The sequence below is a fragment of the Durotheca rogersii genome (genome assembly GCF_024521655.1).
Source record: "Durotheca rogersii strain YMJ 92031201 chromosome Unknown GGS23scaffold_10, whole genome shotgun sequence".
In the NCBI taxonomy this organism is placed as follows: Eukaryota; Fungi; Ascomycota; class Sordariomycetes; order Xylariales; family Xylariaceae; genus Durotheca; species Durotheca rogersii.
Genome location: NW_026251241.1, coordinates 994,309 through 1,012,833, shown reverse-complemented (window position 1 = coordinate 1,012,833; position 18,525 = coordinate 994,309). Strand labels below are relative to the sequence as shown.

Sequence of the window (18,525 nt, the reverse complement as noted above, 5' to 3'; positions counted from 1 at the left end):
ACCACCACGCGGTTGACCCCAAACCTCGTGGCGATCTGCAAGAGACGAGTGTGCGAACCTGGGAATCTTGCGACCCCGGCTCTCTGAGGGGAGCACCTGTTGATGGGACAGTCTCGGCGAGGCCTTATTAAGTTATCATTGCTCTCACTACACGGTTCAGGTATTTTTTTTCCCTCGATCTGGTACGGGATAATACAGGACTGGTTACTGGACCACGGTCGAACAACTAACCAATGTGCACATGTGCCTAGGTACGTATGGATTTCGTGCTTGCCACTAATATATGCATATACGCGCATAAGCGTGTTGATTGATATATAGTATATGCGTATTCACGTATATATGTGTTGCTTTTACGAGGTAGGTGCCTCAATCTCGACTGTATATATGTATGTATGAGGTAGGTACACACCATGATGATCTGCTTGCGTACAGGTGGTGGCGTGTCCAATCTTTAGCTAGGTAGTGTAGGTATACCTAACCTTGGAGGCGTTTCAAGACGGGGTAGGGGGATGAGCGATTGTATCTTGAAACCCGACCGATCCTACTGTGCTGCTATTAGTGAAAAGGGGGGGCCCGAGCGTAGTAGGTATGTGCAGAGACCTCTCTCTCTCTCCCGGAGGCGTTGCGCACCTTGCGTATTGTGTTATCGTCGAGATCGTTACCGAGATATGTGTATGTATAGTACTACTGTTGCTGCAGCAGTAGCCGTTGTGGTGGTATGTTAGGTAGTTAGCCGTAGTAGAGAGGTCGTACACACACTGAGTAGTGGCATGAAAATCACAATCACCTTGTCTTGGGTATTCGTGGGAACCTGCAATATTATGCACGCTTCAGGAATGAATAGGGGCGCATGCCTGTCACCTCGCATTGCTGGGTGTAGCTGTCGCTATATGTGGTGAACCCGTTGACGGATGTTGACGGGACCCGTCCCTCGTCTCCCTTTAGGAGTTACTGCAATATCTCTGTGTCTACGTACATGCATGTGTACATACGTGAGTGCGCACCACCGTTTAGTGGCTGCGGCGGGTCTGGAGAAAATATTGACTCCAAGGGTCGGCCTAGCCGCCTCTTCCCAGATGGCGGACGATACGTAATTAGAGAATTCTCTAGCAGATCTCGAAGCTCATACTATGAGCGCGTATAGTAGGCCTCATTATATAGGTAGGGGTCTGAGTCGATTGAGAGACAGTCTGGGGGACTATGTAACAGGTGAGAGAAGAGGTCGATGATGATGATCCACGGGAGAGAACACAGCCCGATCTCCGGCGCATTAGGGCGTGCCCGCCCAAGACTCCGTTCGTTCGCGAGAGCGTGTCGGATCATGCACTTCGGAGCTCCTTGTCTTCTTTCTTGCCGCGCCGTCCAAGATCTGGTGGAGCACGTCTTGCTCGCTCGCGATGGCCCGGCCTCCCTTCATGCGTCTCTTCTAGAAGCACGACCCGTGCCACCCCCAGGAAGGAATCGATTCTCCTAGGGTGCTTGCTAAGCGCTTTTGCCCTTGGTGACGTACCGTATGGCAACCGGCGGTTTTGCGCATACTACATAATGTAGCTCACGTAAGGAAGGCATTGCGGACCTGCCGCCCATCCGGAGGGAGGGATATCCTCTGTCTGTCTGTCTGTCTGTCTGTGTGCGATGTGGGAGCGAGAGGGGGGAGTGGGAGTGATGGGGGTCGCTCATTTGCTCCATCGTACGTAGATTCGCAGGCGGACGGACCTGCAGACCGCAGTCAGGATCCCGACAGGGGTCGAGCATCCTGAAGTGCCATTTTCATCATAGGTATCTGACCATTCAGCGCCAGCGACCTGTCGAAATACCGAGCTTGTCTGCAGCCGGGTGGGAGAAGAGCAGGGGGACGGCCTTCTCTGGTCATGTCCTGGCCCCGTGATTGGTGTGCGTACCGGTGTGTCTATGTATTTGCGGCGAGTCCGGGGCGTTCTGGCAAGGCTGGAAATCTGTTATTTTCGATCCGTCACGCTCTGTTCGGGCATAGTACGTATTCCAACAGCTGGTGTGTCGTCCTATAGTGTGGATGTGTGGACATATATACATAGGTTAATGTGAGGTGTGGATGGTGAATAGGCGGATGATTGGTGGATGCATATCTGTATGTATGAGTATAGTAGGTCGGTACGTGGATATGAAGTATATGAGGTAGATACCTAGGTACCTAAGGTAAGTGTGGAAGGAAGGAAGGAAGGCAGGGTTCAACTTTCTCGCGTACCTCCTGAGAGGCAGCTACCTAACCTACCTTGTAGCGTCCTGCACAGCTGCGAACGCAGTAGGTACATTAGGTAGGCATATACACATATATATACCTGCGTACCTCCAACATTAGGTACATGGATACATCGCGCGCCTCCTCGTCGTAGTCAGCAAGCCCAGGGCCCTCTCTCTAGGTCCAACCCGGGCAGCTCTTCGGTCATCTCCTTAGTCGACCCAAGCGCGGGCAAATGGGGTCATACGTACATATATATATATGCAGGTATATGGATAGGAAGAATGCACGTACGTACACGTACATACGCGCGTAGTACATACATATGTCTTCTTCATCCTTCGGCAAGGAGACGTTTTTATTATTAGCCTTCCCGCAGATTCTCTCCATGGAGTTGGGTATGGGTCCGTAGCCCATCGTGATGAATCTCACCGCGATAATCCCATCGCCGAGTTATCGGTTGCCAATCATCTGGTGCTGACATGGTCGGAGCCTGCCCTAGCCTGCCCTGCCTCTGCCTGTCAGACGGTGTAAGCAGGAGAGGTAGGCAGGTATGATACGGGTATGGATATGCACTTTGAGGTGCTCGAGTATTGCCTATTGTAGCCCTACGGCGGGCCACTTACACACACAGATGCTCGTGTCGTACGCAAGTACGTATACCGATTGCATCAATATAGGTAGGGCCTGCATGTTCCCTACGTAGTATGTGCGTGCCGTGACGCTGCGGCGATGTGCCGTTGTGGTAGATATCATTCTAGAATGATGAGCCGCTAGAGGATATGTAAGCTTTTTTTTTTTTCTTCTGGTCGTTGATTTCTGGCCTGTCCCCATGTTCGTCTCGCGTGGCGCTTCCATGGTTGATGGCATCCGGAACGGCCTATATAGACTTGAAACAGAGTGCCACCTATACAACGCGAAGTAAGTCTGCTGGTTGATATATTATATATATACCACTTATATCACCGCATGTTAAGCAATATACGTATAATAAGGGACAGTTTTCAGATGATGGGCACGGGCTGCCGAGGAGAGACAGTGGAAAGGAAGGTCTTGACGGGCTAAGAGGGTGCCTACGTGGGTACCTGCCTTCCTCCACTCTCCTTAGCCATGTCTTACCTCATGTAGTAGGTGGGCCAGTAACTGTGGGTCTACCTGCCTAGTGCCCATATGTATGTACATCCTGTGGAGCCAATCTGCATTAGGTATAATCGGGATGTGCGTGTGTATGTGTACATATGGACCTGCTCACGTCCTGTGTGTGCGTGTAGACCGATGATCCGTCTATCGTAGAGCAGGCACATATTAACATATGTATAGGTAGGTATATACCTACCTACCCAATACATGGAGGGACGGGTCCTCAGTCCTGCATGCACCGGTATACTCTATTAAGTGCCTAAGGTACCTCTGACCTATGTATACGTACATAGAGGCATCTGAGGCACCGTACAGTGAGCGCCCCTAATTCGCAGCACTGGGCACATTCTCATCTCCCATGGCTTGATCGGTAACGGGAGATATCCAGGGTACCTTAAATCCATCCAGTGGTCTAGTCCCGAACAGGCATGGCTCCAACATGTTCCGCGCAGAATCTTTGGCATGTCTAGCCATTCTGGGCTATAGTCCCCTCCTCTGTCCACAATTCCTTGCTGCCCCCCGGGCTGTTCCCTGCCCGCCCCATTTCCGAATTGATTCACACGCCCCCCCGGCGCTTCCCCCATCTCTTTCTCTCTTCTTTTTGCCCCTTCCCTGTCTCTGTTAGGCCTGCCGGACTACACATAGCACATATTCCTCCTGGCTTCTGCACTTGGTAGCCAGGGGTTGACCGTCCGGCAACAAAACCAGAAAAGCTGCGCTCGCAAAAAAGCCAAAGCCGCTCCACTCTGGTTGTTCATCTCCCCGTCACAATCTCGCGGCCACCCTTTTTTCTTCTTCCCTTCCGCTGCCAGTTTTTTTTCCCATATTCGCTGCCTGCTGCCCCCCCCCCTGGCGAATATATCACCGTCTTTTCTACCATACCTTTCCTCCAATCCAATTGACATTCCTTTGGTAAGTGTTTTCATTCTCTCTGTTGGCTCGCGACGTCCATCTGGCTTGCGGTCCTATTCCGATAGAACGCCTTGAGCCCGCCCCGTCGGCCTATGGCGCGACAGCGCTTAATGCATCAGCAGCGGTCAGGTAGACGACGAGGCCTGGCGGCGTCTCGTGCGGCTCTCTGCAAGCGTGGATGGGAAACGCAGAATTATATATATATTTTTCCACCAGCGCCGCTCGGGTTTCAAGTAGAAAATTCTGGATCGTCCCTGACTCGCAACAGGCGTTGTGTCATTTTGTCAGCACGGGAATCGTCGAGGCCGTTCTTACTAACAGTCCCTCGTGTCAGTATAATCATCAACGCTTGAGCGTCAGTGCCCTCGCGACATACGCCAGTACCCCCACTATATCGTTAATTTACACAATCACTCGGGCGCATCAAATCCGGCAAGATGGGTTGTGGTATGAGCACGGAGGAGAAGGAGGGCAAGGCTCGCAACGAGGAGATCGAGAATCAGCTGAAGCGAGATAAGATGATGCAGCGCAACGAGATCAAGATGCTTCTTCTGGGTAAGCAACGGCAAAGGTTTCTAACCACACGCATTGGCATCGCGTCTAACGGCGGGCAGGTGCTGGTGAATCCGGGAAGTCGACCATCTTGAAACAAATGAAGCTTATCCACGAGGGCGGCTACTCACGCGATGAGCGAGAATCCTTCAAGGAAATCATCTTCAGCAATACCGTGCAGTCGATGCGCGTCATTCTCGAGGCCATGGAGTCCCTCGAATTACCATTGGAGGACCAACGCATGGAGTACCACGTTCAGACCATCTTCATGCAACCCGCCCAAATCGAGGGCGACGTCTTGCCGCCCGAGGTCGGCAATGCGATCGAGGCTCTGTGGAAAGACCGAGGTGTTCAGGAGTGTTTCAAGCGATCGCGCGAGTACCAACTGAACGACTCAGCGAGATAGTAAGCGTGGTCTTGTTGCCGAATATCCTGACTTCTCGTGTCCTAACTACGTCCGCAGCTACTTCGATAACATTGTACGCATCGCCGCCCCCGACTACATGCCCAACGACCAGGATGTTCTCCGATCTCGTGTTAAGACAACCGGTATTACTGAGACGACCTTCATTATCGGTGACTTGACGTACAGGATGTTCGATGTCGGTGGTCAGCGATCGGAGAGAAAGAAGTGGATCCACTGCTTCGAAAATGTCACCACGATTCTCTTCCTTGTTGCCATTTCCGAGTACGATCAGTTGCTCTTCGAGGACGAGACAGTCAATCGCATGCAAGAAGCTTTAACGCTGTTCGACTCGATCTGCAACTCGAGGTGGTTCATCAAGACGTCCATCATCCTATTCCTAAACAAGATCGACAGATTCAAGGAGAAGCTGCCCGTCAGCCCGATGAAGAACTACTTCCCCGACTACGAAGGCGGCGACGACTACTCGGCGGCTTGCGATTATATCCTCAATCGGTTTGTAAGCTTGAATCAGCACGAGACGAAGCAGATCTATACACACTTCACCTGCGCCACGGATACGACACAAATTCGCTTCGTCATGGCCGCAGTCAACGGTACGTAACAACTAGATTCCCAGGTCACCATGATCGGGAGAAACTAATCGGGACTCTAGATATCATCATCCAAGAAAATCTGCGTCTGTGCGGTCTGATTTAGTTGTCGAAATCGCGAGGGTCACCGGAGCAGTCCACGATAGAAAAGCAACCCACAAAAAATACCCCTTCCCCAGCAAACCATCAACGGCTGCCAGTAATGCTATCCATCTGGCTAATGACTTTACCTGTATCCTTTCGACGAACTGGCCGACGTATCTCCTTCCATGTTTGTTTTGCGCCTGAGTTGCTTCGCATCCTCTTGTTTTTTTTTTGAAACCACGATCCGCTGGGGTTGCTTAGCCGACCCGTCTTCGAGATGTCAGTGCGCCGCTGATCGCAGGGTCCAGGAGTCGTGGAACAGTAAGGAGGGCATTTGCATCTAAAGTCATGGCAAATTACATATCTTGTTTAATTATGAATTTGTGGTGATGCCGGTCTCTTTCATATTTCCTTCGTTTCTTTTGCCGAGGCACACGGAGTGCCTGCGTGGTTGGCCGGCGGGTGGTGGGCTGGGCCAGGAGCTGCGACCGAAGATGGCATCTCTCGAGACCGCCGAGCGAAGGGGGAGGATGACTGATGAAGCTATACCAGGTAACTGAGCAGGAGAAGGGATCTGGAGAGCAAGGAAGAGGATCCCGTGCAAAAAAGAGGTTGGGTCTGTTCGAGTATCCAAAATACCAACCATCATTCTAATACGCACAACCACATCAAGGAAGCGACCTGTGTGTTAGGATCATGTATGACAGGGTGTGTACGTTAGGGCGTATCTGGGGATTTTCTTCACCTGCCCAAGACCGGTCTGGACGTTCGTAACAACCAGCACTCCGGTATTGTGATGAATCCCGCGATGCTGCCTCCTGGATCTTAGCTTAGGCGGCGGGTTTGTCACCCGCAGCCAGCTCGAAAACCGTGAACTTTTCTTCAGCTACCCAGTCCGTGTTGATTTTCGATGCATGCAACCTTTTCGTTCCTGACTCTCGCTCTGTGGGCGGTGTCAGGGCGATGTTTTCTCGTCCTAAACACGTGAAGATTTTGTAGGATCGTGTCATTCGACCTAGACCGCGCGGTAATATGTCAGATACAGTCCCAGGCCTAGATGAAACTACCTCTACGCTGCACAGGTTCATGCAGCCTTGGACGCTTCAATACGGGCTGGTGGATTTAATGGACGCCCAGTCTATTGGCGGTGGAGGTTAGCGATATAGGTGGGCCTCGGTACAGTCTAATGTCGGTACATAGGTACATGAACGCCCGGTGGATGAAGGCATTGGGGATGTGCGCCTAGGAGTACCTTACATGTCGTAGGGGGTATAGAGGGACATGCACTAGTACCTAAGGTATCTACCTCCTCCAATATCAGGTACCTACCTAGGTACCCAGGCACATTTCAAGTACCTAAGGGATGTGCTTTGGGGACAGGGTTATTAAAGTACCTCCCAAGTGCCAACTTAATGTATATACATAATCTCACCCCCCGAGTCCATATATATAATTGTGTACCTAGGTACCTAAGGTAGGTACCTACCTTAGGAGACCTCTCCAGTTACATAATCAGATTATTTGGTAACTGCCAATTACGTAAGGCGCACCTGTCCGTTTCAGTTTAGGTCTGGGGTAAGCTCGGATTAACCGTCCGATTGTTTATCCGAAACCCACGCGCTGAAGCATCTCCAGACTCCGCAGCTGCCGACAGCTGGAATCCTCTTCATCCACACATCCACATCATCAATCTGACTACCAACTGCCAGCCAGCAGGCGACTCTTTCTTGATCACCTGGCCCGGCATGAAAGGCATCATTCAATCCGTTCGTGGCAGACCGAACAAAGTCACTAAGCCAACCGGCACTCCACGCGGCCGGCCTGCTCGTCGAGTCGGCACCGCCGAAGTTCTGGCGAACCAAGACCCTGACCTCGAGCAGCACGACGTCAACCCTGCTGACGACGACGACGACGACAACGAGGACCAGCACGCTGCCTTTGACCCCGAGGCCGCTGCCGTCGCCGCCGCCGCCGCCGCCCACCACCATCATCAACAGCAGCAGCACCATCACCAGCAACAGCTGGACTTGACAGCGGCGACCATTCTCGCGAGCAGTGTTCAGAACCCCAACGACCAGCACCCGGACCTCGGACCGCCCCACGTCGACGGCGGCGCGGGAGTCCACACTACGACCGAGGAGCTCGCGCAGCAGTCGGGCTACAGCAATGTCGTGATCGAGAGCGCTCTGGCGAAGCGGCTGGCGCGCGAGCCCGGCATGCGCCTCGCGCAGCAGCGCCGCCCCGAGCAGGTCCTGAACCTGGCGAGGCGCAGCAACGTCGAGGCCCTCTTCGCGCATATCGCCGGCGAGCTCGCCCCGCAGCCGTGCAAGAACTGCCACAAGGGCCACGGGCCGTGGAACAGCTGCGTCATTGTCGACGGCCAGATGTGCGGCAGCTGTGCCAATTGCTGGTTCAACGCATCCGGAGCGAGATGTTCTTTCCATGGTACGTTGTTCTTCTCCTCCTCTTTCCCCTTCCTTTACCTACACCTACGACCGAGGCGAAACGTTTTGGTCTGGTCAGCTAACCGTTCGCTCGCTCGGCTAGAAACGCGCAACCCGCAGGCCCACGGCGGGCAGGTCTTCGGCGGTGATAACCTCACGTTCCCGCTGCCGCCGGCGCCAGCGACGGCGATGGCTCCGTTCAACTTCGCGTCGATCCCCGCGTCCGCCGACCCCGTGGTCCGGTACACGGTTGAGCAGGCGATGGCGCAGGTCCGCGGCGCCGACAAGAAGACGCGATACATGCTCCTGATCGAGGCCACCGCCCGGCAGCTCGCCTTCCAGATCTCCCAGTACGAGGACGCCGTTCAGGAGGAGCAGAACCAGCACGGTGGCCCGTCGGGCCCCCCTCCGCCCGTGATGAGCGACCAGGACGCCCCCTAGTCGGGAGGCGAGGTGTCTGCTCAATGGGGGAAATTCCAGCCAAGCCAACAAGACCAGGGACGCTAGGCAGAGGCAGGGGTGAGAGGACGTACCCGGCTCGCTCTCCTTCGACTTCTTGGGGGGATCTCTCCTTTCTTTTTTCCCTCCTAGGAGTACCTCGCCGTTCTCGGCTTTGGCACGTCGCTTATATTCACCCCCATAGTTCTTGACTTTCAAGAAGCAGTCGGCGCGCGTATATCTCAGGGGGCCCACGGAGTTCAGGCTCGAGTTCGGTTTCGCTCAGTAAAGAATCTCTCTATCTCAAAAGATATAGGGAAGGCCGGAGGGAGAGGGGGGTTAACGACGAGGTTCTTGAGGGGCCAACAGTTGGTTGTGTTTTATGAGATCACGGGTAAAGATTGTGCAGTAATCGATATACCACGTAGTTGGGGCCCCGTCCAAGTTTCATTTCGGCCAAGATGTCAGCTTGGGATAGCCGTGAAGTCCCTTGTGTCTATATGAATTCCGACATGTAATGACCCCGCGTCTGCATGCTACACTAGGAGAGTCTATTCAGAGCTTTGATCCCCACACTGTACGGGCTTTCTAACGCGTAGTCACATGTACACATACATATTGTTCGCGAGTTGAATTAGGTGGCTCCCCCGCGATATAGTATGGAGAAAAGCTTCACGCATCACATGTCTCAAAAAGTAGCATTGCACCTATTAAGAGCTAAGGGGCAGGCTGGTTGCTACGAGAAGTAGAGGCTCGACAGGATAGTATTAGGTTCGATCGACTAGGTCTACAAGTATACATATGCACAAGACGGGGTCCCGTTCAATTCTAGCGACCTTCAATTCTTGTTCTGATAGGTGGCGGGGTGGCCGTGCTTCTTCGCATAGTTTCTGATCTTGGCGAATATGTCGGGGAGGATGAAGATCCAGGCCAGCGGGACGAGGCAGGACATGATAGTGTCGACGAGCCAGCTGTTCCTCGGGGCACCGCCCAAGGCGCTCCAGCGCATGGCGTGGCCGAGGAAGGCGACGGTGACGGAGTAGTAGCCGCGCTCGAGGCCGGCGATGGCGAGGGCCGCGACGTCGTCCGGGGTCTGGACGGGGTCGCCGTCCTCGATGATCTTGGTGATCTCGGGCTTGGTGCGGTTCTCGATCTCGAAGCCGGGGCTCGAGATGGAGCCCGGGTAGACGACGTGGACGCGGACCTTCTGCGGGTACAGCTCGACCTCCTGGACGAGGGTGTCGGCGAGCGCGCGCAGGGCGCCCTTGGCCGGCGTGTAGGGGCCGTAGCCGACCACGGGGAAGAAGGCGACCACGGACGAGGTGAAGACGAGGTGGCGCGGCGGCTCGTCGGCCGCGGCGGCGCCCGGGCCGCACCACAGCCGCAGCGCGGCGTGGGCCAGCTCGGCGCTGCCCCAGAAGTTGACGTCCATCTGGCTGCGGGTGGCCGCGAGCGGGGTCTCGATCCAGAGTGCGGGCGTGGACACGCCGGCGACGCACCACACGACGTCGGGGGCGCGGCCGCCGTTCCAGGCGACGGCCTCCGCGAGCAGCGGGACGGCGTAGTCGGGCCGGGAGACGTCGGCGGTGAGGTAGTGGAAGCGCTGGGCCTGCGGGTCCCGGGCGGCGGCGCGGACCTCGGCGAGAGCGCTCTCGAGCTTAGCGGCGCTGCGCGAGACGAGGATCACGTTGGCGCCCTTCGCGGCCATCTGCCGGGCGACGCTCCGGCCTAGGCCCTCGGAAGCTCCGGTGATGAGGACGGTCTACAGCCGCGAGGGGAGGGTCCCGGGAAGGCCGGGGAGAGAGAGGTTAGAAACGAGACGTTACCGCATTGCGTATAGGCCGGGCGTATATATATAGCGGTAAGGCAAAGCAGGCATCGAGGTGCGCGGCAGGACTCACCTTGCCCTCGACGGGCATGTGGTTTTTGCTGGGGAAGACGCCCATGGTCAACGCGAACGCGGACACGGACAGCAGGAGGACGAGGCCGGCGATGGCAAGTTTACCCCATAGAGAGTCGGAGATCACGTCCATCGAAGGAGAGAGGGCGCTGTATATTAGATAGGTATGCTATAATGCAAGGGCCTAGGAAAAGAGAAAAGGAAACAAGAGCAGATCAAGACATGATCTTAGCCGAATTGGACCTGCTGGATCCACGATGTGCACGGAAACAAGACGCGCGTGGAGCGGGAGGTATATCAGGGGGAGAGCAGCAAGGAGAGAGAGCGAGTTATAGCTATCGCGAGCTAAGATGGTGCTTGTAGGTACCTCTAACGTACTTACGCTGCTACAGTAGGTACCTACAGGTTACAGAGGGCTTGCAACTCCACTGAAGCTACCCTGCACCGACACGTCAACCGGTAGTTACAGCGCGTCCTACAGCACGTGTCTACGGGATATATATATATACGATCCTACCTATATGGTAGGAAGGTAGTTTATCCTATCCGGAGGATAGTTATAATACGTATAACCCCCTGTCATGCTAATTAATTACGGGGTTAAATACCCCTGTAAATAGCCCTGTAAATAACCCTGTAAATAACCCTATAAAGGGGTTATTTAGGGGAAACTCTGTTTTTATTAGCTAAAAAACGCGCTATGGGTCCCTAAAAATGCGTGCACCTAATAAAAACGGCGGGATAAATGGAGTCTTATAATTTGAAATCCTTACGTATATTTACTAACGCGTTTTCTACCCTTATTTCCTGACCTTTTCTAACGCGTTTTCTATTCTTATTTCCTAACCTTTCCTAACCTATTTTACCGTAACCTTTCCTAACCTTTCCTGACCTATTTTATAGTAACCTTTCCTAACCTTTCCTAACCTATTTTGCCGTAACCTTTCCTAACCTTTCCTGACCTGTTTTATAGTAACCTTTCCTAACCTTTCCTGATCTTTCCTGACTTATTTTACAGTAACCTTTCCTAACCTTTCCTAATCTTTCCTAACCTATTTTACCGTAACCTTTCCTAACCTTTCCTAACCTATTTTACCGTAACCTTTCCTGACCTTTCCTAACCTATTTTATAGTAACCTTTCCTAACCTTTCCTGATCTTTCCTAACCTATTTTACAGTAACCTTTCCTAACCTTTCCTGATCTTTCCTAACCTGTTTTATAGTAACCTTTCCTAACCTTTCCTGATCTTTCCTAACCTGTTTTACAGTGACCTTTCCTAACCTTTCCTAACCTGTTTTACCGTAACCTTTCCTAACCTTTCCTAACCTTTCCTAACCTATTTTATAGTAACCTTTCCTAATCTTTCCTAATCTTTCCTAATCTTTCCTGATCTTTCCTAATCTTTCTTAATCTTTCTTAATCTTTCTTAATCTTTCTTAATCTTAGATTTTAATCCCGTTAAAAATTATATATAATTTCTTACGTTTTCTATGTTTTTTATTATAAATAAAGTTCGTAAACGTAAAAATAATTATTAAATAAACTAAGTATACTTTCCATATCTCTCTATCCTCTGGATAGGTTATTATTTTTAGCGTAAACGCTAAAAATAAGCCCGAATTATTCTGCGAAGCAGAATAATTCAGGTCTTATTTTAAGTATATATATAGATAGCTTATACCTAATTGTATGTATCCGGGCGCATTAGGTATCTTAGGTACCTAACATGGGTCATCAGCTACCTAAGGTACCTCCTCTAGGCGGTCAGAGGAGGAACCCGCAGATATACCTACACGGACCCAGCTTGCCGATAAGATAAGACGAAAACTATCTAGAGGTAGGTAGGTAGGTACAAGAAAAAAATAGTTCTGACCTCAACTGATTTATCAATTCCCACCACCAACCCGTGCCCTACGCCGCCCCGTGGCCTGAGCTACCTATCTTACTCTAATTTCGAGTAGTAGATATCCCCCTCCACGAATCCAGCCATGGCCAAGAAGAGAAAAGCCTCTGGCGGCCCCTCCGCGCCAGAGGGTTCCCGCGAGTACGATCCCGCCGATGCGAGGCTCGGCCCTATCAACACCTACGAAGACATAGCCGACTCGCAGGAAGAATACTTCCTGAACCAGGACCAGATCCTCTTTGAAACTGGTCCAAGCTCCAAGAAGCAGAAGCGCCTAGAAGAGGAAGAAGCCTTCCTGGAAAACTCAGAGGAAGAGGTATTTGCTTCCGACGACCAGAGCGGCGACGACGACGACGATGATGACGATCAGCAAGATGACTTTGCTCCGAGGCCTACGACGTCCGCGAAGGCGAGAGGCGACGACGACGGCTCCGACCCCGCGAGGGGCGCCGAAGGTGGGGACGAAGGCTGGTGGGGTTCCTCGAGAAAGGAATACTACGACGCCGACAACCTCGAGACCGAAGCCGACGCTCTGGAGGAGGAGCAAGAAGCCCGGCGGCTGCAGAAGAAGAAGTTGGAGAAGATGTCGGAGAGCGACTTCATCTTTGACGAGGCCGAGTGGCTCGCCCCTGACGCCGAGAAAGCGGATCAGGACAAGGTCGTCACCGAGGTCTTGAAAGACGCCCCCATCCCCGCCGACATGGCCCCTGAAGAGAGATATCGCCTTCTCCAGACGAGATACCCGGAGCTGGACTACTTGGCGGACGAACTCCAGGAGCTCCAGCCCCTTCTTGTTACCACCCAGAAGCAGGCCGAAGGGCAACCACCCAAGTCGCTCGCGGTTGTTAAGTATCGCGTTCTTGGCTGCTACGTCGCTGCTCTCGCCATGTACTTCGCTACCCTGACATCGCCGGCTAGGGACGGCAACGGGCCCGCGAAGGCCCTCGATCCGGCCGAGCTACGTGGCCACGAGGTCATGGGAACTTTGCTGGAGTGCCGAGGGGCGTGGAAGAGGGTAGAGCACCTCGAGATTTCGCGGAGAGCGCCGGCGGTTGGCAGTATGCTATCGCCGCCTGCAGAAGAGCCCTCGGCGACCGAAGAGGGAAGAAGCCTCGAGACCGAACTCGCAACGAAATCGAAGAAGGGACAATCGGCTAAGAAAACCAAGCCTAAGACTTTGCGCAAGGCAAAGGCCATCGAGGGCGCGCTTGCTGACCTCGATGCACTTGTCGCTACGACGAGGAAACCGAAGAAGAAGGTCATTGCCGAGGCTGCTGCAGCACAGGATAGCGACTCGGACTTCGGAGAAGAAGAGAGCCTCGATGCGAAAGCGGCTGTCGAAAAGACAGCACGGAGGAAGAGTCTCAGATTCTACACTTCGCAGATCGTGCAGAAGGCCATCCGTCGCGCAGAAGCCGGCAGAGATGCTGGCGGCGACGTAGATATCCCGTACCGAGAGAGGCTCAAGGATAGGCAAGCCCGCCTCAACGCGGAGGCGGAGAAGCGCGGCCAGCGGGGATCGAAGGTCGGCGCCGACCTCGGGGAGGCCAGCGACGGAGAGGATGAGCACGTCGCCAACGCAGTCAGGGGTGGCGAGGACGAGTATTACGACATAGTTGCCGCCGCCTCGAGCAAGAAGAAGCAGGAGAAGGCGTCGAGGGCGGCCGCCCTCGCGGCAGCTAGCAGCACAGACCGGGTCGTCGAAACCGAGGAGATCGGCGAGGACGGCAAGCGCAAGATCTCGTACCAGATAGAGAAGAACAAGGGGCTGGCGCCGAAGCGGAAGAAGGACGTGAGGAATCCCAGGGTGAAGAAGAGGAAGGCGTACGCGGACAAGCTGAAGAAGCTGAGGAGCATGAAGCCTGTGTACAAGGGCGGCGAGGGCCGCGGCGGATATGGAGGAGAGCTGACAGGTATCAAGACCGGCTTGATAAAGAGCGTCAAGCTATAGGGTCTGTTCATAATAGCATTGAGTTTCTGAATTCTTTATCCTCTACAACATCAGCCTCCCCCTGAACAGACCAGTCGTCACCCAGCCTTGTAGTACTCCTTGCCCTGTCTATATCCTGTCCTGTCTCAGTCTATACTCTGCTGATTCTCTGCTGTCACACCTCGCCCGCTCCAGACATTGATGGCCCCTGCCCACCCATGGCAACACACACACATCGCCGCCTACTTCATGGCAAGAAGTAGACGGCGATAGTGAAGCGTTTGCTGGATTGGAGGTCATGCACAGATAAAAGTTTTATGGAATTTCCGGGGCCAGCAACCCATCCCCTCTTCCCCTTCCTCCTTCTCCTCCTCTCCTTCTTTGCTGGCCCCCCCCTCCGTCCCTCCTCCCCCTTTCCAGCCGGCTCTCATAACCACGCAAGCCTCATACTTGCCCACATCTACATCTGTAACCTCTCCTCGTCCGCAACGAGCATCATGCCGTCCCAGCCGCAGGATCCCCTTCCTACCATGGGCTCTACCGACGCGGATGTCGACCTCCCTGCGGACGCCCAGGACACCATCTCGTCCGTCTCGTGGTCTCCGACCAACCCCTACCTCGCCGCGGCCTCGTGGGACGGCCACGTCCGCGTGTACAACGTTGGTCCTGCTCCTGACCACGCTTACCGAGGACCGGCAGTGCTCCAGACCCAGAGGCCTCTGCTTGGATGTCATTGGGCCAGGGTACGTTGCTCTCTTCTGTCTGTCTGTCGTCTGTGGCCGCTGACCCGAGTGCCCACAGGACGGGTCGCTCGTTGCCGCTGGCGGAACCGACTGTAAGCTCTACATTCTGGACCCCGTGACGGGCCAGCATGACACGTCGTCCGACGAGCACGCCGCCCCCATCAAGGCGGTTCGCTTCGTCGACATCCCGGGGGCCGGCGGCGGCGGCTCGTCCATCGTGGCGTCCGGATCCTGGGACCAAACCGTGAAGCTTTGGGACCTGCGCCAGCACGGCCAGGTGATGAGCGTGCCTTGCACCGAGCGTGTTTATGCCATGGACGCCGCTGAGCACCTGCTTGTTGTTGCCACCGCCGACAATACCCAAGTCGACCTCTTTGACTTTCGTAACCCTTCAGCTGGTGTTACAACTGTCGACTCCGCCCTGCAGCACCAGGCCAAGGCCATCGCGGTTTATCCTGACGCTCTGGGCTGGGCTACTGCGGGAATCGAGGGCTGCGTGGCTATCACGGACTTGGAAGACGAAGCTGAAAGGTACTGTAGTTTTTTTTTCCTCCCCTTCCCCCCCTCTTATCCCGCCCGAGATGTAGCATCACTCGCCAGCGGGTCCTTTTCTTACTAACGAGATTCCGGTACTCCCCGCTCGACACTGGCAGTTTCACCTTCGAATGCCATCAACGACGCGAGGTACGAGCGGGCGTGTGGACGACGGAGATCTGGAGTGTCAACGACCTGTGCTTCCACCCGATCGATCAGAACGTCTTGGCGACCGCAGGATCAGATGGCTCGTTCTGCTTTTGGGACACGGGCACCGGCGACAAGCTGCGGGAGTACGAGCCAGGCCGTGACAGCCACAGCGCTGGTGGTAGCAGTGGAGGCCACCAGGCAAACATCACGCCGATCACGGCGGCGGCTTTTGACCACGATGGGGGGATCTTTTCCTACGCCATGGGATACGACTGGAGCATGGGCCACGCTCACAACTCGTCGGACATCCGGAACCGACTCGTGTTGCATACCGTGACGGAGGATGACATTCCCCTAGAGGATGACGCTTCCCTAGAGGATGAGCATTAAAGTGCAGAGACGGAGCTCGCGAGAGACTGGTGAATATCGCGTGTGAACCCAGGCGACCGAGGCGGACTGAGAAAGGACATGGCGGCAGTCTACAGGCAGATTATGTTTGCCATACACACCCAAGGTATATAGGTAGCTACGTACCTTTATACTAGTGGGTGAATAGGTAGTAATCATCGTTGCATTCCAATCTATTGACGTACCTGTGCAATGATTAGTAGAGAGACGACGGCGGTGGATAGGGAGATGATTCAAGCTTGAGTCTGTACTCGGTCCGTACTAGAACAATAAAGTAGGGGGGAGATACTCCCTAGGATCCCGACTACGCAACGGCTTCCCGTAGCCGCTGCATCGTATCTTCCCTCGGGCATCCACAACCTAGCCGGCGCGAGCGCAGGCGGCGGGCAAGCACCGAAAGCATCTCCTGAACATCTGCGCCCTACTCGCCTGCGATCCAAAGACCCAATGCACCTAAGTACATACCAACTAGAGTAGATCGATAGCCGTCCGTGATTGCGAGCAGAGCAGACCTACAGGCACGCACGCGCGGCCACAGCACATTGTCTAGTTGGCCGTGCCGAATGGGCCGCCGGATCCGAGCACCTCTCCCATTATAACCCCCCCCTTCCTCAGCCGACAGGCCGCCGGACGACGCGAGGGCGGATAGCGAATGCGCGGCCATTGACGCGGGCAGCCTAGCCCATTATATGCAACCTGCTTTCCTCGAAGCACGCGTGGATATCCCCCAGTCGCCCGCAAGAAACAATAGGGGGAAGACAATAGAACCAGCGGCCCCGATCCCCATTCAGACCGCCGCCGACTCGGCCTGCCGTCCGGTCTGTCTGCCGCACTATATATTGCGGTGCTCTCCGGCTCTCTTCCTCCTCTCTTCCCCTTCTCCTCCTCCTCACCCTTCCACCAGCATCTGCCACCGAGCACCTACCTCTTACCTACCTACCTACTACTTACCCCCGAGAAAACCCCAAATCATGCCTTGGTACTCGGGCCTCCCGCTGTCGCAGATGTTCTCGCTCGCCGCGGACGGATGTAAGTAGAGCACACCCAACCCGTTGACCGGGCCCGGCAGTTTCTGGGCGGGCCAGCCGTCGTCTCCCTCCTTCCCCTCTTTCCTCCCTCCTCCCCTCTCCCTGGTTCACCCTCTCTACCCACCCGCCGCAGCAGCACCCAGCGGGGCTAACCACCAGGGGGCGCGCGCGCAGACGGAGCCGCGCGGCGAGCGCCCTCGCACCACCGGGCGCGCGACGACCGCCACAGCTCGTACTACCGGCACGAGGAGCCGGCGGACGGGCGGCGGTACCACTCGCGCGCCGGCCGCGGCTACGGCCGCGACGACGCGTACTACGGCGGGCGCGACGACGCGTACTACGATGGCCGCGCCGTCGGCCAGCACCGCCGCCGCGGCCTCGTCGACCCGTACCAGCACCAGCCGCCGTACCTGTACCGGCAGGCGCTCTCGCCGCGCCTGTCCGCCTCGTCCTCGTCCTCGTCCTCCTCGTCCTCCTCCGAGTCGCCGTCCTGGGCCTACGCCGCCGCCGACGACGACGAGCGCGGCCGCCACCGCCACCGCCACCGCCACCGCCATCGCGAGCACGGCTGGGAGCGCGAGCGCCAGTGGGAACGCGAGCGCGAGTGGGACCGCGAGTGGGACCGCGAGCCGTCCTACTCGGCCTTCGGCGGCGGCGGCCCGCTGTACCGCAGCCGCAGCCTGGGCCGTTGAGGCCCGGCCACCCCCCCGCCCCCGGGAGGAAAGGAGGGTGGGAGGGAGGGATCTGTGACGGAGGGGGTTCGGTGCTTTTCGTCGTGCTCGGGGTCGGCTTGTGGGATAGAGAGCGATCGAGGAAGAGGGATGGGTAGATAAGGTTACCTAGGTCCTCAAGGAGGTAGCGTGAGCACGAGGAGCGAAGAAATTACCACAAAGCCGTATGGACCGAGACTTCTAGCGTGTTGGCAGAGACGATATACTTTCGGAATTCGCGATTTAGAGCGTGCACGTAGCGTAAGAGTAAGCGCAGACCTTACGTGACGTGCGGTGCCGTGTGGTGGGTAGTTACTATCATATTACACTATTCGCATATTCTATCTATCTACGACGCCGTTGGAGGGTATATCATGTCGAAGTGTTCGGCGAAAAAAAAAGGAAGAATG

General features: G+C 55.2%; 6 protein-coding genes across 6 annotated transcripts; 5 read left to right on the top strand and 1 right to left on the bottom strand.

Moving 5' to 3' along the window:
• The first annotated feature begins 4,549 nt into the window (after positions 1–4,549).
• GGS23DRAFT_59507 (guanine nucleotide-binding protein subunit alpha) lies at positions 4,550–6,030 on the top strand. Its single transcript, XM_051518258.1, has 4 exons — positions 4,550–4,828; positions 4,888–5,230; positions 5,289–5,845; positions 5,905–6,030. The coding sequence occupies exons 1-4, from the start codon at positions 4,711–4,713 to the stop codon at positions 5,946–5,948; spliced, it is 1,062 nt and encodes a 353-aa protein (XP_051371936.1). The 5' UTR covers positions 4,550–4,710; the 3' UTR covers positions 5,949–6,030.
• A 1,367-nt stretch (positions 6,031–7,397) lies between these two features.
• GGS23DRAFT_59470 (uncharacterized protein) lies at positions 7,398–9,229 on the top strand. Its single transcript, XM_051518204.1, has 3 exons — positions 7,398–7,501; positions 7,562–8,371; positions 8,474–9,229. Exons 2-3 carry the CDS (start codon positions 7,672–7,674, stop codon positions 8,809–8,811), a joined length of 1,038 nt encoding a protein of 345 aa, XP_051371935.1. The 5' UTR covers positions 7,398–7,501; positions 7,562–7,671; the 3' UTR covers positions 8,812–9,229.
• Positions 9,230–9,554: 325 nt separating this feature from the next.
• On the bottom strand, positions 9,555–11,082 carry GGS23DRAFT_568809 (short-chain dehydrogenase). Its single transcript, XM_051516418.1, has 2 exons — positions 10,710–11,082; positions 9,555–10,570 (listed from the first exon to the last, which is right to left on the bottom strand). The coding sequence occupies exons 1-2, from the start codon at positions 10,839–10,841 to the stop codon at positions 9,647–9,649; spliced, it is 1,056 nt and encodes a 351-aa protein (XP_051371934.1). The 5' UTR covers positions 10,842–11,082; the 3' UTR covers positions 9,555–9,646.
• A 1,441-nt stretch (positions 11,083–12,523) lies between these two features.
• GGS23DRAFT_59432 (Sas10 C-terminal domain-containing protein) lies at positions 12,524–14,711 on the top strand. The gene has a single exon (XM_051518146.1). The coding sequence runs from the start codon at positions 12,698–12,700 to the stop codon at positions 14,561–14,563; it is 1,866 nt and encodes a 621-aa protein (XP_051371933.1). The 5' UTR covers positions 12,524–12,697; the 3' UTR covers positions 14,564–14,711.
• Positions 14,712–15,072: 361 nt separating this feature from the next.
• Positions 15,073–16,359, top strand: GGS23DRAFT_605253 (WD40 repeat-like protein; the record flags this gene model as incomplete). The annotated part of the gene is made up of 3 exons (XM_051519723.1): positions 15,073–15,285; positions 15,344–15,816; positions 15,909–16,359. 3 exons carry the CDS (start codon positions 15,073–15,075, stop codon positions 16,357–16,359), a joined length of 1,137 nt encoding a protein of 378 aa, XP_051371932.1.
• Positions 16,360–17,381: 1,022 nt separating this feature from the next.
• On the top strand, positions 17,382–18,097 carry GGS23DRAFT_596986 (uncharacterized protein; the record flags this gene model as incomplete). The annotated part of the gene is made up of 2 exons (XM_051518553.1): positions 17,382–17,406; positions 17,565–18,097. The coding sequence occupies 2 exons, from the start codon at positions 17,382–17,384 to the stop codon at positions 18,095–18,097; spliced, it is 558 nt and encodes a 185-aa protein (XP_051371931.1).
• Between the last annotated feature and the right edge of the window lie 428 nt (positions 18,098–18,525).